This window comes from Equus quagga, unplaced genomic scaffold (genome assembly GCF_021613505.1).
Source record: "Equus quagga isolate Etosha38 unplaced genomic scaffold, UCLA_HA_Equagga_1.0 153_RagTag, whole genome shotgun sequence".
NCBI classification, from domain to species: Eukaryota; Metazoa; Chordata; class Mammalia; order Perissodactyla; family Equidae; genus Equus; species Equus quagga.
The window spans coordinates 1607499-1620296 of NW_025796915.1; the positions used below are offsets into that span (position 1 = coordinate 1607499).

The window sequence follows — 12798 nt, forward strand, 5'->3', positions numbered from 1 at the left end:
CATCAGCCTCCAGCTCTCCATGCTTCATGCCCTCTTTCTCACCTGGAAGGGGAGACCATTTCTAAGTATCCTGGGCAGGCAAAACTCACGTTCCCCAGTGTGCCCAGCCCCTGCCCAAACTTGCTGTGGAGGGTCTGAAGGGAGACCCCTGCCCTGCCAGTGGGACAGGGCTGGATTAAGCAGCACTGTCTGTCAGGGTAGGTAGGGTCTCTGAGGGGTGAGAACCTGGTGAGGCTGAGAGCTGGGGGCTTCCTGAGGTAGGGGGACATGAGTTGGCCTTGAGGGACAGCAGGATTAGGGCAGATGGAGAGCAGGGAGCCTGGGCGTGGGGGCCCTGGGGTAACAGGGGAAGGTGAATGGGGTGGAGGGCCCTTTGTGCAGGGGGCCCAGAAAGGCATAGGCCTCAATGCCAGCTGAGGGCCTGAGCTACAGTGCGCTCAGAGCCCCGATGGTGGCCCCATGGCCGGGGAGGAATAAGGAAGGTAAGCTTGGTAGGGGCAGAACCTTCACAGTCCTGTGTCCCCAGATGTGGGAGGGGGCCACTGTGCCCATCCCTACGGAGGCCCTTAGGGGCACAGACAACGACTCAGGGCCTGAGGACCTGGTCTACACCATCGAGCGGCCCAGCAATGGACGGGTAGTGCTGCAGGCGGCGCCGGGCACTGAGATCCACAGCTTCACACAGGCCCAGCTGGATGGCAGGCTCGTGCTGTTCTCACACAGAGGTGGGTGCTGAGAGGTGGGGATGCTCTGAGGATGGGGCGCCAGCATGGGCCTGCGAGACCCAACTCCACTCCTGTCCTCAGGAGCCCTGGACGGAGGTTTCCACTTCAGCCTCTCCGATGGCGAGCACACTTCCCATGGACACTTCTTCCACGTGGTGGCCCAGAAGCAACTGCTCCTCTCACTGGAGGGCAGCCGGACCCTGACCATCTGCCCAGGTGGGTCTGCCAAATGTGGGTGGCATGCCAGGGTCATGCCACCCCTCTAGCAGTGGCAGGCTTTGCCCTGGCTCCTGGCCAAAGGCTGACAGGCCCCTTTTGCCTCTCGCAGGGTCCATCCAGCCGCTCAGCAGCCAGAGCCTGAGAGCCAGCTCCAGCGCAGGCACCGACCCCCACCACCTTCTCTACCGCGTGGTACAGGGCCCCCGGCTTGGCCGGCTGTTCCGTGCCCAGCAAGGCAGCACTGGGGAGGCCCTGGTGAACTTCACTCAGGCCGAGGTAAGGGCCCAACTCTCTACAGCCCCCGCTCGGACTCCCTCCAGCCTCAGGTGGCACACTCTGCCTATGGACACGAGTACCAGCTGCAGCATCGTTGGCAGCAGGCACTCCCTGGGCCTGCCATGTTCCAGACCCTGCATGCCTTGCCTTCCAGGAGCCACCAGGCTGGTAGGGCAAAAGGGGCTTAGTGTTACAAGGGGAGGGAGGAGAATGCAGGAGCCCAGAGCAGGGATTGGGTCCTGGGGCTTGGCTTCTAGAAGGAAGCTGCAACAGGACCCTAGGGGCTGGAAAGGGTGCACTGTGTAGGGGACACTAGTACACCCGAGTGGCTGGTGAGGGGCACTGCTTGGTTCAGGGGCATAGAGTTAGATGAAGGCAGCTGTTGGGCCTACAGGCAGAGGTGTGAGCCTGGGGCTCAGCTCAGGGGCCAGCAAGAAGCAGAGGGGGTCCTGGCAGCAGATGAGTGGACAGAAGGCAGCTGAGGAGGTAGAGCTGAGAGTGAAGTTGCCGTCTGTCCATCATGGCATCTTTAGGGCATAGCTGTCCCAGAGCATACCAGAGGCCACCAGCAAAAGCTAGAACTCAGCCCTGGGAAGAGGCAGACTGCTAGCCTGCTGGGATCACAGAGCTCTCTGTGCTAACTGTGCCAGTGGGGCCGGCAGCCATGACTTACATTAATGCCCCTTCTAAGTTCAGGAGGGGCCAGGGTAGCCTTGGTTCTCCCCAGAGGCAGAGCAGGTGGGGAACTCTCAGGCATCAGGGAAGGAGGTGGCTTTAACGAGGTGGGAAAAGGTTGCTCGGGTCTCTCACATCAACCTCCCGCAGGCCTGGGTTCTCCATTCTCCAGGAGCCCTGGCTTCTGCTGTGGCCATTCCTGCCCTCTTCCTACAATGAAATATTCAGCAGGCTGTGGCTGCAGCAACTGCACCCTGAGTCCCTAGGAGCCTTTGTCATCAGATGCGCAGGAAGAGAGAGGGAACAGGACCAGGCCTCAGGGCCCCACCCGCACCTGACAGTGCTACACTGTCCCACACCCCAGCAATCTGAAGGACGAGATTGAGTGGCCACCAGGGGGCCAGGCTGGCAGTGCCACCCAGGGAAGCTGGGAGGGGCTGTGTGGCAGAGATACCTTCCCCACCTTGGAGAAGGGGGCAGGGCAGGACTGGGGAGTGTCTGACAGCACCACTGTCCCACAATACTCTGAGCTGGGTGGGGCAGGGATCAGGTGTCCCCATTTTGCAGATGAAGAAAATGAGGCTCACAGAGGTCAGGTGACTTTATTCAGAGCACATGGCTAGTAAGAGGCAAAACCAGGACTCTGCGTTCTGACTGCTAGTGCAAGAGTCCTCTCACCAGAGGACACTGCTTGCTCCCAGAGCTCAGGGACTCCTCCCCACCTTGTCGGGATTGCCTCACTCCCTACTGGACACCTCCCACCCACAGACACTCCTGTGCCTAGGCATCCAGCCTCCCACTCCCACTCCCAGGGGTCTCCATTTCCTTCCTGCCCACCCCTCAGCCTGCGCCAGAGGTTACAGCTGGTAGTCCTTGTGGGCCACATCTGGCCCACAGATGTGTTTTATTTGGCCTGCACAGTGCATTTAACATTTTTTAATTAATGGTCAACCTATAACCTTGGGGAGATGTCACCAAAAAACCTGATTTCCAGTTTCTTGAAAGGCCTGTGTTCCCTCTTACAACAATCAGCTGAGGAGCAGCCACCAGTCTCCACAGGGCTCTGCTCCTCCTTTACACCAGGTCTGGCTCCCCCTTTAGAATGGGCAGTGCCCCCGGGTTCACCACAGCCCATTGCCCTGAGGGCCTCCGCACACTCAGACCACGCTCAGTGTCCATCTTTCTATTGCACAAGTCTTGTTTTTCTGAGAGAAGGAACATAGTTCCCCGTGTCTCCTAAAAGGGGAAAACAAAAGATAAGCCAAGAGGACACATTGGAGTTAGAAGGGGGAGGGAACTTATTTCTTTATGGAAGTGAAGAATGTTCCTTAGTGTTTAACATGCAGACAGCCCTAGAGAAGAGCAGGTGACTGGAGTGGAGTTGCTGTAGAGGGAGTGGTAGGAGATGAGGTCGCAGGGGTAACCGGTCACAACGAGGTCTTCGTGGTCAAACAGTAAGCCATTGCACTATCTGAGCAAGGGTGACATAAACTTACTTACATTTTGAAAGGCTCATTCTGGCTTCTGTGTTAACAAACTGCCGGGGGGCAAGGGGCGGGGCTGAGGCTGGGACACAGTTAGGAGGCTATTGGCAATAATCCAGGCCAGAAATGATGGTATGTGAGATAAGGAGAGGAGTCAGCGATGACTCCAGAGTCTTTGGCCTGAGCCTGGAAGAACACAGCTGCCATCCTGTGCCGTGGGAAGACTGGGAGGCAGAGCAGGTCAGGAGTCTGTCTGGGGCAGGCTGAGTCTGACGTGGCCCTTGGACATCCACAAGGAGCTGCTAAGGAAGCAGGTGGATATATGAGTGCAGAGTTCAGGCAAGAGCAGTCCGGGCTGGAGATACAAATAGGGGCGTCACCAATATAGCTAGCATTTGAAGATGTGAGAGTGATCCAGGGCACAAGGGGAGCACCTGTAGATAGAGAAGAGTCTCGAGGCCAAGCGTGGACTTTGGGGAGAACAGGGGGACCAACAAGAGAGTCTGTAAAGGAGAAACTAGAAAGGTAGGAGAAAAACCAAGAGAGCAGAACGTCCTGGAAGCCGGCTGGTGTGTTGAGGAAGGAGTGTTCAATTGTGTCAAATGCTGCTGAGCAGGCAAGCAGTATGAGGTTCAAGAACTGACCACGTAGGCCATTGGTGCCCTTGGCAACAGCAGTTTTGATGGCATCACAGGAACAAAAGCCTGGGTGGAGTGTGCTCAGGACAGCTTGGGGGGAAGAGTATAGCCTATTCTTTTTGGAGTTTTGCTGCAAAGAAGAGCAAGAGAACTGGGGGGCAAATGGTAGAAAAAGTGAAGTTAGAAGTTTTTTAAGATGGCAGAATAGCATAGTTTTGTGACAATGGGAATGATCCATTTCGGGGGAAATTGACACCATAGGAGAAAGAAGGGAGGTGGTGGAAGTGGTTGAGAGAAGGTGGAGTATTACTCTCTCCAGAGGTTCAGAGAAATGAGGTGATTTGTTCAAAGCGGGAGAGCTGGGATTTGACATGTCATCTGGCTCCAGGACTCAGCGCTTCACTGCTCACGATTGCCTAATGGCGACCCACTGAGCTAGTGAGGGAGAGCGCCGTCACAGACACAGTGATAGGTCTAGCCGGGGAAGCCGAAAGTGAGGCTGGGCACTGAGGGGCTGGCAGGGAGACCGCAACGCCCAGTGCTGGTGCCAGCCTGGGAGGGAGCTCCTGGGCACCATAGGCTGGACCTTCTTCTCATCCAACCATGGGGTGTCCCCACAGGTATACGCTGGGAATGTTCTGTATGAGCACGAGATGCCCCCTGAGCCCTTCTGGGAGGCCCATGATGCCCTGGAGCTCCTGCTGTCCTCGCCTCCTGCCCCCGATGTGGCCGCCACTCTTGCTGTAGCTGTATCTTTCGAGGCTGCCTGTCCTCAGCACCCCAGCCGCCTCTGGAGGAACAAAGGTGAACAACATCATGGCTGGCAAAGTTGAGGGGACACTGGGAGAGGCCCACAGAGGAGGGGACACAAGGCCAGGGTCAGCAGCTCGTGCCAGCTCCCAGGACCTGGGAAGTTATAGGAAGGATGGGCAGGTGGGGATCCCTTGAGATCAGAAGGCAGACATGGTCCTTGTCCTCCTGGGGACTCTGACCCTCATTCTGGGGTACTTGGTCTGAGGGAGGAGGCACAACCTTGCCCCAAGGGCCTGGTCTTGGGGTCCATGGCTCTTCCCTCAGTGGACTGGACCTTCATAGTCTATGTCCCACCCCTAGGTCTCTGGGTCCCCGAAGGCCAGCGGGCTGAGATCACCACAGCTGCCCTCGACGCCTCCAACCTCCTGGCCAGCGTTCTCTCACCGCAGCGCCCAGAACACGACGTGCTTTTCCAGATCACACAGTTCCCCACCCGGGGCCAGCTGTTGGTGTCCGAGGAGCCCCTCCATGCCGGGCGGCCCCACTTCCTGCAGTCCGAGCTGGCTGCAGGGCAGCTGGTGTACGCCCATGGAGGTGGGGGCACCCAGCAGGATGGCTTCCGCTTCCGTGCCCACCTCCAAGGGCCAGCAGGGGCCTCAGTGGCGGGACCCCAAACTTCAGAGGCCTTTGCCATCACAGTACGGGATGTGAATGAGCGGCCACCTCAGCTGCAGGCCTCCGTCCCGCTCCGGCTCACCCGTGGCTCCCGCATCCCCATCTCCCGGGCCCAGCTGAATGTGGTGGACCCAGACTCGGCTCCCGGGGAAATTGAGTACGAGGTACAGCGGGCACCCCACAACGGCTTCCTGAGCCTGGCAGGGGCCAGCCCAGGGCCTGTGACCCACTTCACGCAGGCTGATGTGGACGCCGGGCGGCTGGCCTTCGTGGCCAATGGGAGCAGTGTGGCAGGCATCTTCCAGCTGAGCGTGTCTGATGGGGCCAGCCCACCCCTGCCCATGTCCCTGGCTGTGGATGTCTTGCCATCTGCCATTGAGGTGCAACTGCAGGCACCCCTAGAGGTGCCCCAAGCTTTAGGGCGCTCCTCACTGAGCCGGCAGCAACTCCAGGTAGTTTCAGATCGGGAGGAGCCTGACGCAGCATACCGCCTCACTCAGGGGCCCCAGTACGGGCATCTCCTGGTGGGTGGGCGGCCTGCCACAGCCTTCAGCCAGCTCCAGGTAGACCAGGGAGAGGTGGTCTTTGCTTTCACCAACTTCTCCTCCTCTCGTGACCACTTCAGCATCCTGGCACTTGCCAGGGGTGCCAACGCGTCAGCCACAGTAAACGTCACCGTGAGGGCTCTGCTGCATGTGTGGGCAGGAGGGCCATGGCCCCAGGGTGCCACCTTGCGCCTGGACTCCACTGTCCTAGATGCAGCCGAGCTGGCCAACCGCACAGGCAGTATGCCCCGTTTCCGGCTCCTGGCGGGACCCCAGCACGGCCGTGTGGTCCGCATGCCCCGGGCCAGGACGGAGCCCAGGGGCAGCCAGCTTGTGGAGCAGTTCACTCAGCAGGACCTTGAGGATGGAAGGCTGGGGCTGGAGGTGGGCAGGCCAGAGGGTATGTCCCCCACCCCCACAGGGGATAGTCTCACTCTGGAACTGTGGGCCCAGGGTGTCCCGCCTGCTGTGGCCTCACTGGACTTTGCCACTGAGCCTTACAATGCAGCCCGGCCCTACAGTGTGGCCCTGCTCAGTCTCCCTGAGGCTGTTCGGACAGAAGCAGGGGAGCCAGAGAGTGTCACCCCCACGGGCGAGCCTCCAGCAGCCTCCAGCCCCATGCCCACCGTGGCTAGTGGGGGGTTCCTGGGCTTTCTTGAAGCCAACATGTTCAGCATCATCATCCCCGTGTGCCTGGTCCTCCTGCTCCTGGCGCTCATCTTGCCCCTGCTCTTCTACCTCCGCAAACGCAACAAGACAGGCAAACACAACGTCCAGGTGCTGACTGCTAAGCCCCGCAATGGCCTGGCTGGCGACACTGAGACCTTCCGCAAGGTAGAGCCAGGCCAGGCCATCCCACTCACAGCCGTGTCTGGCCAGGGGCCCCCACCAGGGGGCCAGCCTGACCCAGAGCTGCTTCAGTTCTGCCGGACACAAAACCCTGCCCTTAAGAACGGCCAGTACTGGGTGTGAGGCCTGGTCTGGGCCCAGATGCTGCTCAGGCCAGGGACAGGCTTGCTCAGGCCCCAGCCCCATTGCTCCCATGCCCTGGTGCTGTCTGAGTGTCCCCAGAGCCAGGGAGACCTGGGGACACTAGGGACGGAAGGTGCTGGGAGGAAGTCCAGGGGTCCAGGACAGAGCGGAGTGAAGAGCTGGAATCTCGCCAGCTCCCTCCATGCCTAGAGAACTGCAAGGCGCCCAAGGCCAGAGGCAAGCTCAGAGTTGGGGCCCTGCCCTGGAGCTAGCTTGGGCTGTGAATACCAGAGCAGCCTCCTAGATGGGTCAGGACTCTGGGTCCTGGGTCTCTGACCTTGGGTAAGTCACACCTGACCCAGCCTGCTGAGAAGGCAAGGAGAAGTGAGGGCAGGGAGGGGCACATGGGGATTCCTGGCTTTTCCACTCCAAGCCAGGCCTCCCCTCATCTCTGCCCCAGGGCTGAGAGGAAAACTTTTTCCCCTGGTCCTTTAGGAAGATGGTATTCCCTGGAGCAGAGGGCAGGAGGAGAGAGCCCCTCCACTCTCTAGAAGGCACAAGCCAGTATAATAATATATTCAGGGTACAAGGTGGGGGGTTGCTCTGGAGATGGGCTTATTTAAGGGGAATTGTAAGGAAGCTGTTTAACATGGTGCTGAGCTAGCCCCAACTAATGGAGCCCGTGCGGGCATGGGATAGAGGAGGGTCTGAGGCCAGTTCATTCCCAGGCCCCATTTTGATGGGCTGAAGGTAGGCAAGCATGGGTCTGTGGCCCAGGAGCCGACAGGGCTGGGCAACATGCAGGGTCTCGGGCCAAGGGCCACTGCAGGGCCTGTGCTCCCAAAGGACTGGGGGGTGGGCATCTGGGGGACTCGGCTCCATGGGGCCTGGATAAACGGTGCTTCAGAGGTTCTGGACAGCTGTGTGTTGTTTGTCTGACCATGTACTGGGCCCTTCTCCACATCGGGCTGAACTCCCCTGGGGCAGGCCATCCCGCCGGGCCTCAGCCAACAGGGTAGACGGGGCCATGCAAGCCATGAATTTCCATCTCCTGGGGCCTTCCAAATCTCCTCTACCCACACCTGTGTGGGCAGGTTGGCCAGGCTGTGGAACATAGGCTAGGCCCTCTCCAAGGAGCTTAAAGGAAAAAATGAAACCAAGAGATATTTGGTGTCCCGGGTCAAGATTTCTTAGCCTGAGTTTTGGCTTCCACAGCCCTGTCCCTTGCCATCTACCTCTCAAAAGGTTGGAGCAGCAAAGGTGAGGAGGCTGAGGGCGACTTGGGGATCCCAAGGCTGGGACTTGGTGTTGACAGGGAGGCTGAAGGGGATTGCCACAGATGCCTCCCCTCAGCTCCCTGGGGATTGTCACAAGGAAGATTTCTGCTGGTCTCCACCCTTCCAACAAGAGGACCCAGGGTGCTCCTGTTCAAAGGCAGAGTGAGCAGCAAGAATTCTGAAAAGCCCGCTATCCCTGCACATGGCCCAGAGTCCATCATTTGGATAGAGATGGGTTTGAGACAGAGCATCTCCAGAAGGCCCTCTATGAGTTATTGAGGAGCTGCCATACTCTAGCCCCTCCCCTTTTGAGGGTCTCCCAGGGTCGGGGGCGGTGGAGACAGATTCTGGGTCCCAGGGGATACCTTGGGCCCTGGGAATAGGTTGACATCCTCAGAAGAAAGCAGCATGAGAGGTGTCTGAGCTTTGGAGGGAGGGGGAGTGGACAGGATCCTGAGCACAGCCACATTGGGGGTGGAGAGCCCCAGCTAGCCTTTGGCAGCTGACCTGGGCCTAGGGACCAGAGTCGCCTCTTCCCTGTGCCTCAACATCTGTCACATCTAAGCCAGGAACTAGGGCAAGAGAGAAGATTCCCTCCTCCCCACCATGCTTCCCCTGGCCCACCCCTCCCCGATGCCCTCTACGTCTCAGCATCCAGACTCCTACATCCTCCTTCACTCTCTCACAAGCTCCCGGCAGGAAACCCAGAATCCCGCTGAAAGGGCCCCCAGAGGACCAAGAGGGGACTGAGAACCAGAGAGGGGAAGAGGCTTGCCCAGAGTCACATAGCAAAGCAGCAGTCTAGCGGACCAGACCGCTGAGGCCCAGCCTGCTCTTGTTGCCACAGTGAAAAGCCGCCTCACAAGGTGGGAGGCCGGGGCCGGAGGTGGGAACAGTCCCGGCCTCGACTCCCTTCATGAGCCTGGTCTCTCCAGCACCCCCTGACCAGCCTCATACAGGGGCCCTGCCAAAGTGTCTCCAGGCCACACCTTACACTCTGCCCTGTCTCTCTCGAGCTCAGGGCTGGATCCTCAGGGCTCTGATATCTGGGGCCAATCTCCACCCAGGCCGACCAGTTTCCCTGGGAGTGTAAGCTGAGACAAAGGTGACAGACCCGCCAGGCAGGATCTGGCCTCGTCTCCAATTTCCCCCAGTCCTCCCCAGAGGACTGACGACACCCTCTGTTCAATGCAGCTTGGCCTGCCCTGCCCCTAGTGAGCTGGCACAGGCTGACACTGCTCCAGCTCCTCTAAGCCTGTGCTGGACAGTGGGCTGACACCTAGGTATTGGGCTAGCAGCTCTGCCAGGACCTGGGAGAGGGTCTTTCATTGGCACACCAAACTCAGAACCCATTCTAAATGTGGGGCCTCAATTTATGTAAATCGCTTGCAGATTTCTGATATCCAACCCAGGTTTAAGGGGATTCCAACCACTTTGTGAAATAACTCACCATCCCCTTCCTTTAAGGAACTAGCTCCTCCCAGGCGCTGAGGATGAGAGCCAACCTGTGTACAAGTGTTCGGGAATGTCTCAGAGCCTCTGACCCTCTTACACACACACACACACACATAATGTGCACTTGTGCACACAGCTGTGCACCTTCAGACCTTCAGGCGCACAACACAGAGATAAATACTTGCCTACATGACACACACATGCACACACACACATAAACAGGTGCACTCACAAACTTCTGTGATAAATGCCCCTCGCTTGTGGCCCTCCCACAGTCCCAGGAGCTGGCCATGTTGAGCCGAGGGCCAGGATGCCCTGCTCCTCCAGGGACCAAAGCTGACAGCAGCAGAACTGGGAAGTGACCCCACAGTGGGAGGGGTGGTGGAGGGAGTGTTGGGAGCAGGGTAGGAGTTGCCAGAGGGGCTCAGATCCCCGGGTCCCCAGGTTGGAAGCCCTGCCCACCACCCTAAATGATTTAGCCTCTTAGGTGCTAAAGAAGGGGCTCCCTTTGTGCCCCTCTCCTCATTCTAGGAGCTGGCCCTTTAAGTGGAGCTGCTGTGACAGCCATGGAACCCACAGAGCTGGAGCCATCCTCCTCCAATAGGAAGCAAGAGAAAGAGTCCTCCCCCTCCCCCCCACACACACTTCTCCTGACCAGTGGGAATTGCCAGGGGTGCTGGCATCTTCCTCTGGGCCCTGAAGATTCCAGATCTTAAAGGGATAGAGGTACCTTGACAGCCCCCCTAGAGTTCTCTGGTTGGGTCTCCTGTTCCTGGTCCTAACATGTGAGGGAGCACTGGCAAGTGGATGGACTGGGCTGGGAACCAGACCTGCTGGATCCCTCTCTCCACAGCTCCCGTCCTCACTGAGGTGCTCTCCTGGTTAACACCATCCCTGTGTAGTTACCGCTAGGATTAGTCAGGCATTGGCAAGGGCATTTTGTGCCAGAAATGCTGTGGGAGATGCAGATAGGAATCCACCTAGCCCTTCCTGAAGAGCCCCAGACATGCCAGGGAGTAGCTACCACACCATGATGTGTGCCCTAACCAGGCAGTGTGAGCTGGCTGGTGAGGGCGAGCCCAGAATAGGAGGATGGCTGGCTCTGGCTGCTTCCTTCTCTCCTTAGAGAATGTTGGGTCTTTCCATGGAAGGGGCGGCCACGCAGCAGCTAACGCTGATGCAGCTAATGCCCAGCTTACTTCCTGGTCACATTTCCATCCTCATCTCAATGAGGTACAGTATTTAACTGACAGCTGCTGTCCTCATAAAAGGTGCCAGCTCCTAAGAGGGCCCCCTGTGGCCACCAGGATAACTGGTGGGTTGTGCTGAGTTCCTTCACATTTCAGATGTTCTAGAAGCCCCTAAAGACAGAAGTAGCCTTGGTTAAATCAATCAGTGACCAAGAATGGAATTTTCTACCCAAACAGCCTCAGCTGGGGGCTGGAGGAGCTCCCCTGCCTCCCAACCTGGGAACTACCAGCTCTGTTAGCCCAGAGCCTGGAGCTAAATCCAAGGCTTTTTTCTGTTGCCTTGTGAGGTCTCAAAGGACTCAAGTGACCCAGTCTTGGGGTCCTGAAGGCCCAGGTTAGATGGATTATCTAAGACTTTGAAGCCGACGAGGGTGAAGCCGGCAGCTAGGTCTAATCCAGTGGAGAGGGTCTGCAGGAAGTAGCCTACTCCCCCCACTTACCTCCCAAAGACAGGTCCCTGGAAAGTGTAGCACCCCCTACACCCTGCCTTCTGCAGTGCAGCTGGTCCTTCCCTCCCCACTTGTCTGGATCTCCTCTGCAAAGGGAGGAACAAAAGGAGGTGTCTGGCCAAGGTCACCAGTCAGTGCATCAGGTCTGCCCCATGGTGGAGCAGCAGCAGCTGGCAAAGGAGGAGGAAGCAGCTGTCCACCAGGCTACCACCCAGACCTGGTCAGGAGGAGGCGATGGGCCCCAGAGCTCTCCATCCTGCAGAGGGTGGGGAGCAAGAGAGGCTGGACCGAGGCTGCCACACTGTCTGTCCCTTCTACCCCCAGAACAAATGCCGGCTGTGGCCCCAGCATGTGTGCTGGGAGTACCTTTGGGGTGCCCAGCTCCCCTCCCTCCCAGGTGGCTGAGGTCCCCAGACTTGGCAAAGTCCCCAGTCCTCTGTACCTTGTAATAAACACAATTCAATGCTGTGTGTTCCATTCGGGCAGGGTCCAGCTTGGCCCAGGGCTGGGTACGTAGTAGATATCTGGTAAACCTCTACTGCCAGAATAGAGCCAGCCCCTCCCTTCCCACTGGCCAGGAGGTCTCCAACTGCCAATCCTGCCCAGACCTCCCTTCCTGAGTTCTCCCTCTGGTTCCCTGCTTCCTTCATCCCCCAGGGGTGCTGGCTGGGCTCCCAACCACTGCTCTGGCGCCCAGATCCCCTCCAGGGCCCAGGTGACCTGGGCCCAGGCCCTAAGTTTCTAAGGAGCAGGTTTTAATCTGTGCCTCCCAGACTCTTCAGAGCTCACCTCTCTCCCTCCATACTCACTCATGGCTCCCTTCCACCCCAACACCTGGGGTCTGTCTGCTCAGGACCCCATGGGCAGGACAATTTTACCAAATCATATGTGGAGGCACACCACAGGTAGAGTCACAGTTGATTAAATAGACAGGAGGGGGAGCCAACCCAGAACCTCCCATGCTCAGCCTCCCCCTTCCACTACAGCCCCTTCTCAGAACCTCCCGTGCCAGCTGGTCTAACTACTGCAGGGCTCACCAGATCGCAATCTTCAGGGGCAAGGGGTCAAGCAGGGCTAGGGGTGAGCCCCCTCTACCCAACCCATAGGACCCTGCATTCAACGGGGGGCTGAATCCCAACCTTAGAGGAGTGACTTGCCACAATCACACAGCAATTCACTGGCAGAGCTGGGCCTCCTGGAGGCTCAGAACCCCTCCAGATGCCAAGGATACACCTCTCAGCAATGGGGTTCCTGGCACCTAGAGAGACATCAGGGCAAGTGTGGGGGGCCAGGGCTGTCAGACGTGCTGGCCAGGATAGAGACCTCCAAGACCCAGAGAGCAGCAGGGTGGCCCTGTCAGGTCTTGTTGGAGAAGGTGGAGCCTGTTGTAAAGAGCTGTTGAGCG

At 58.5% G+C, this 12798-nt stretch overlaps 1 protein-coding gene across 1 annotated transcript in view; it reads left to right on the forward strand.

The window, feature by feature from the left end:
- The window catches only part of LOC124233095 (chondroitin sulfate proteoglycan 4), a 35301-nt gene extending 27408 nt beyond the window's left edge, over nt 1–7893 (forward strand). Inside the window, exons 6-10 of the mRNA XM_046650205.1 lie at nt 527–725; nt 807–941; nt 1054–1220; nt 4638–4821; nt 5131–7893. Coding sequence (XP_046506161.1) covers nt 527–725; nt 807–941; nt 1054–1220; nt 4638–4821; nt 5131–6962 — 2517 coding nt within the window. The 3' untranslated portion in view covers nt 6963–7893. The remainder of the gene's footprint in view (nt 1–526; nt 726–806; nt 942–1053; nt 1221–4637; nt 4822–5130) is intronic.
- The last annotated feature ends 4905 nt before the right edge of the window (nt 7894–12798 follow it).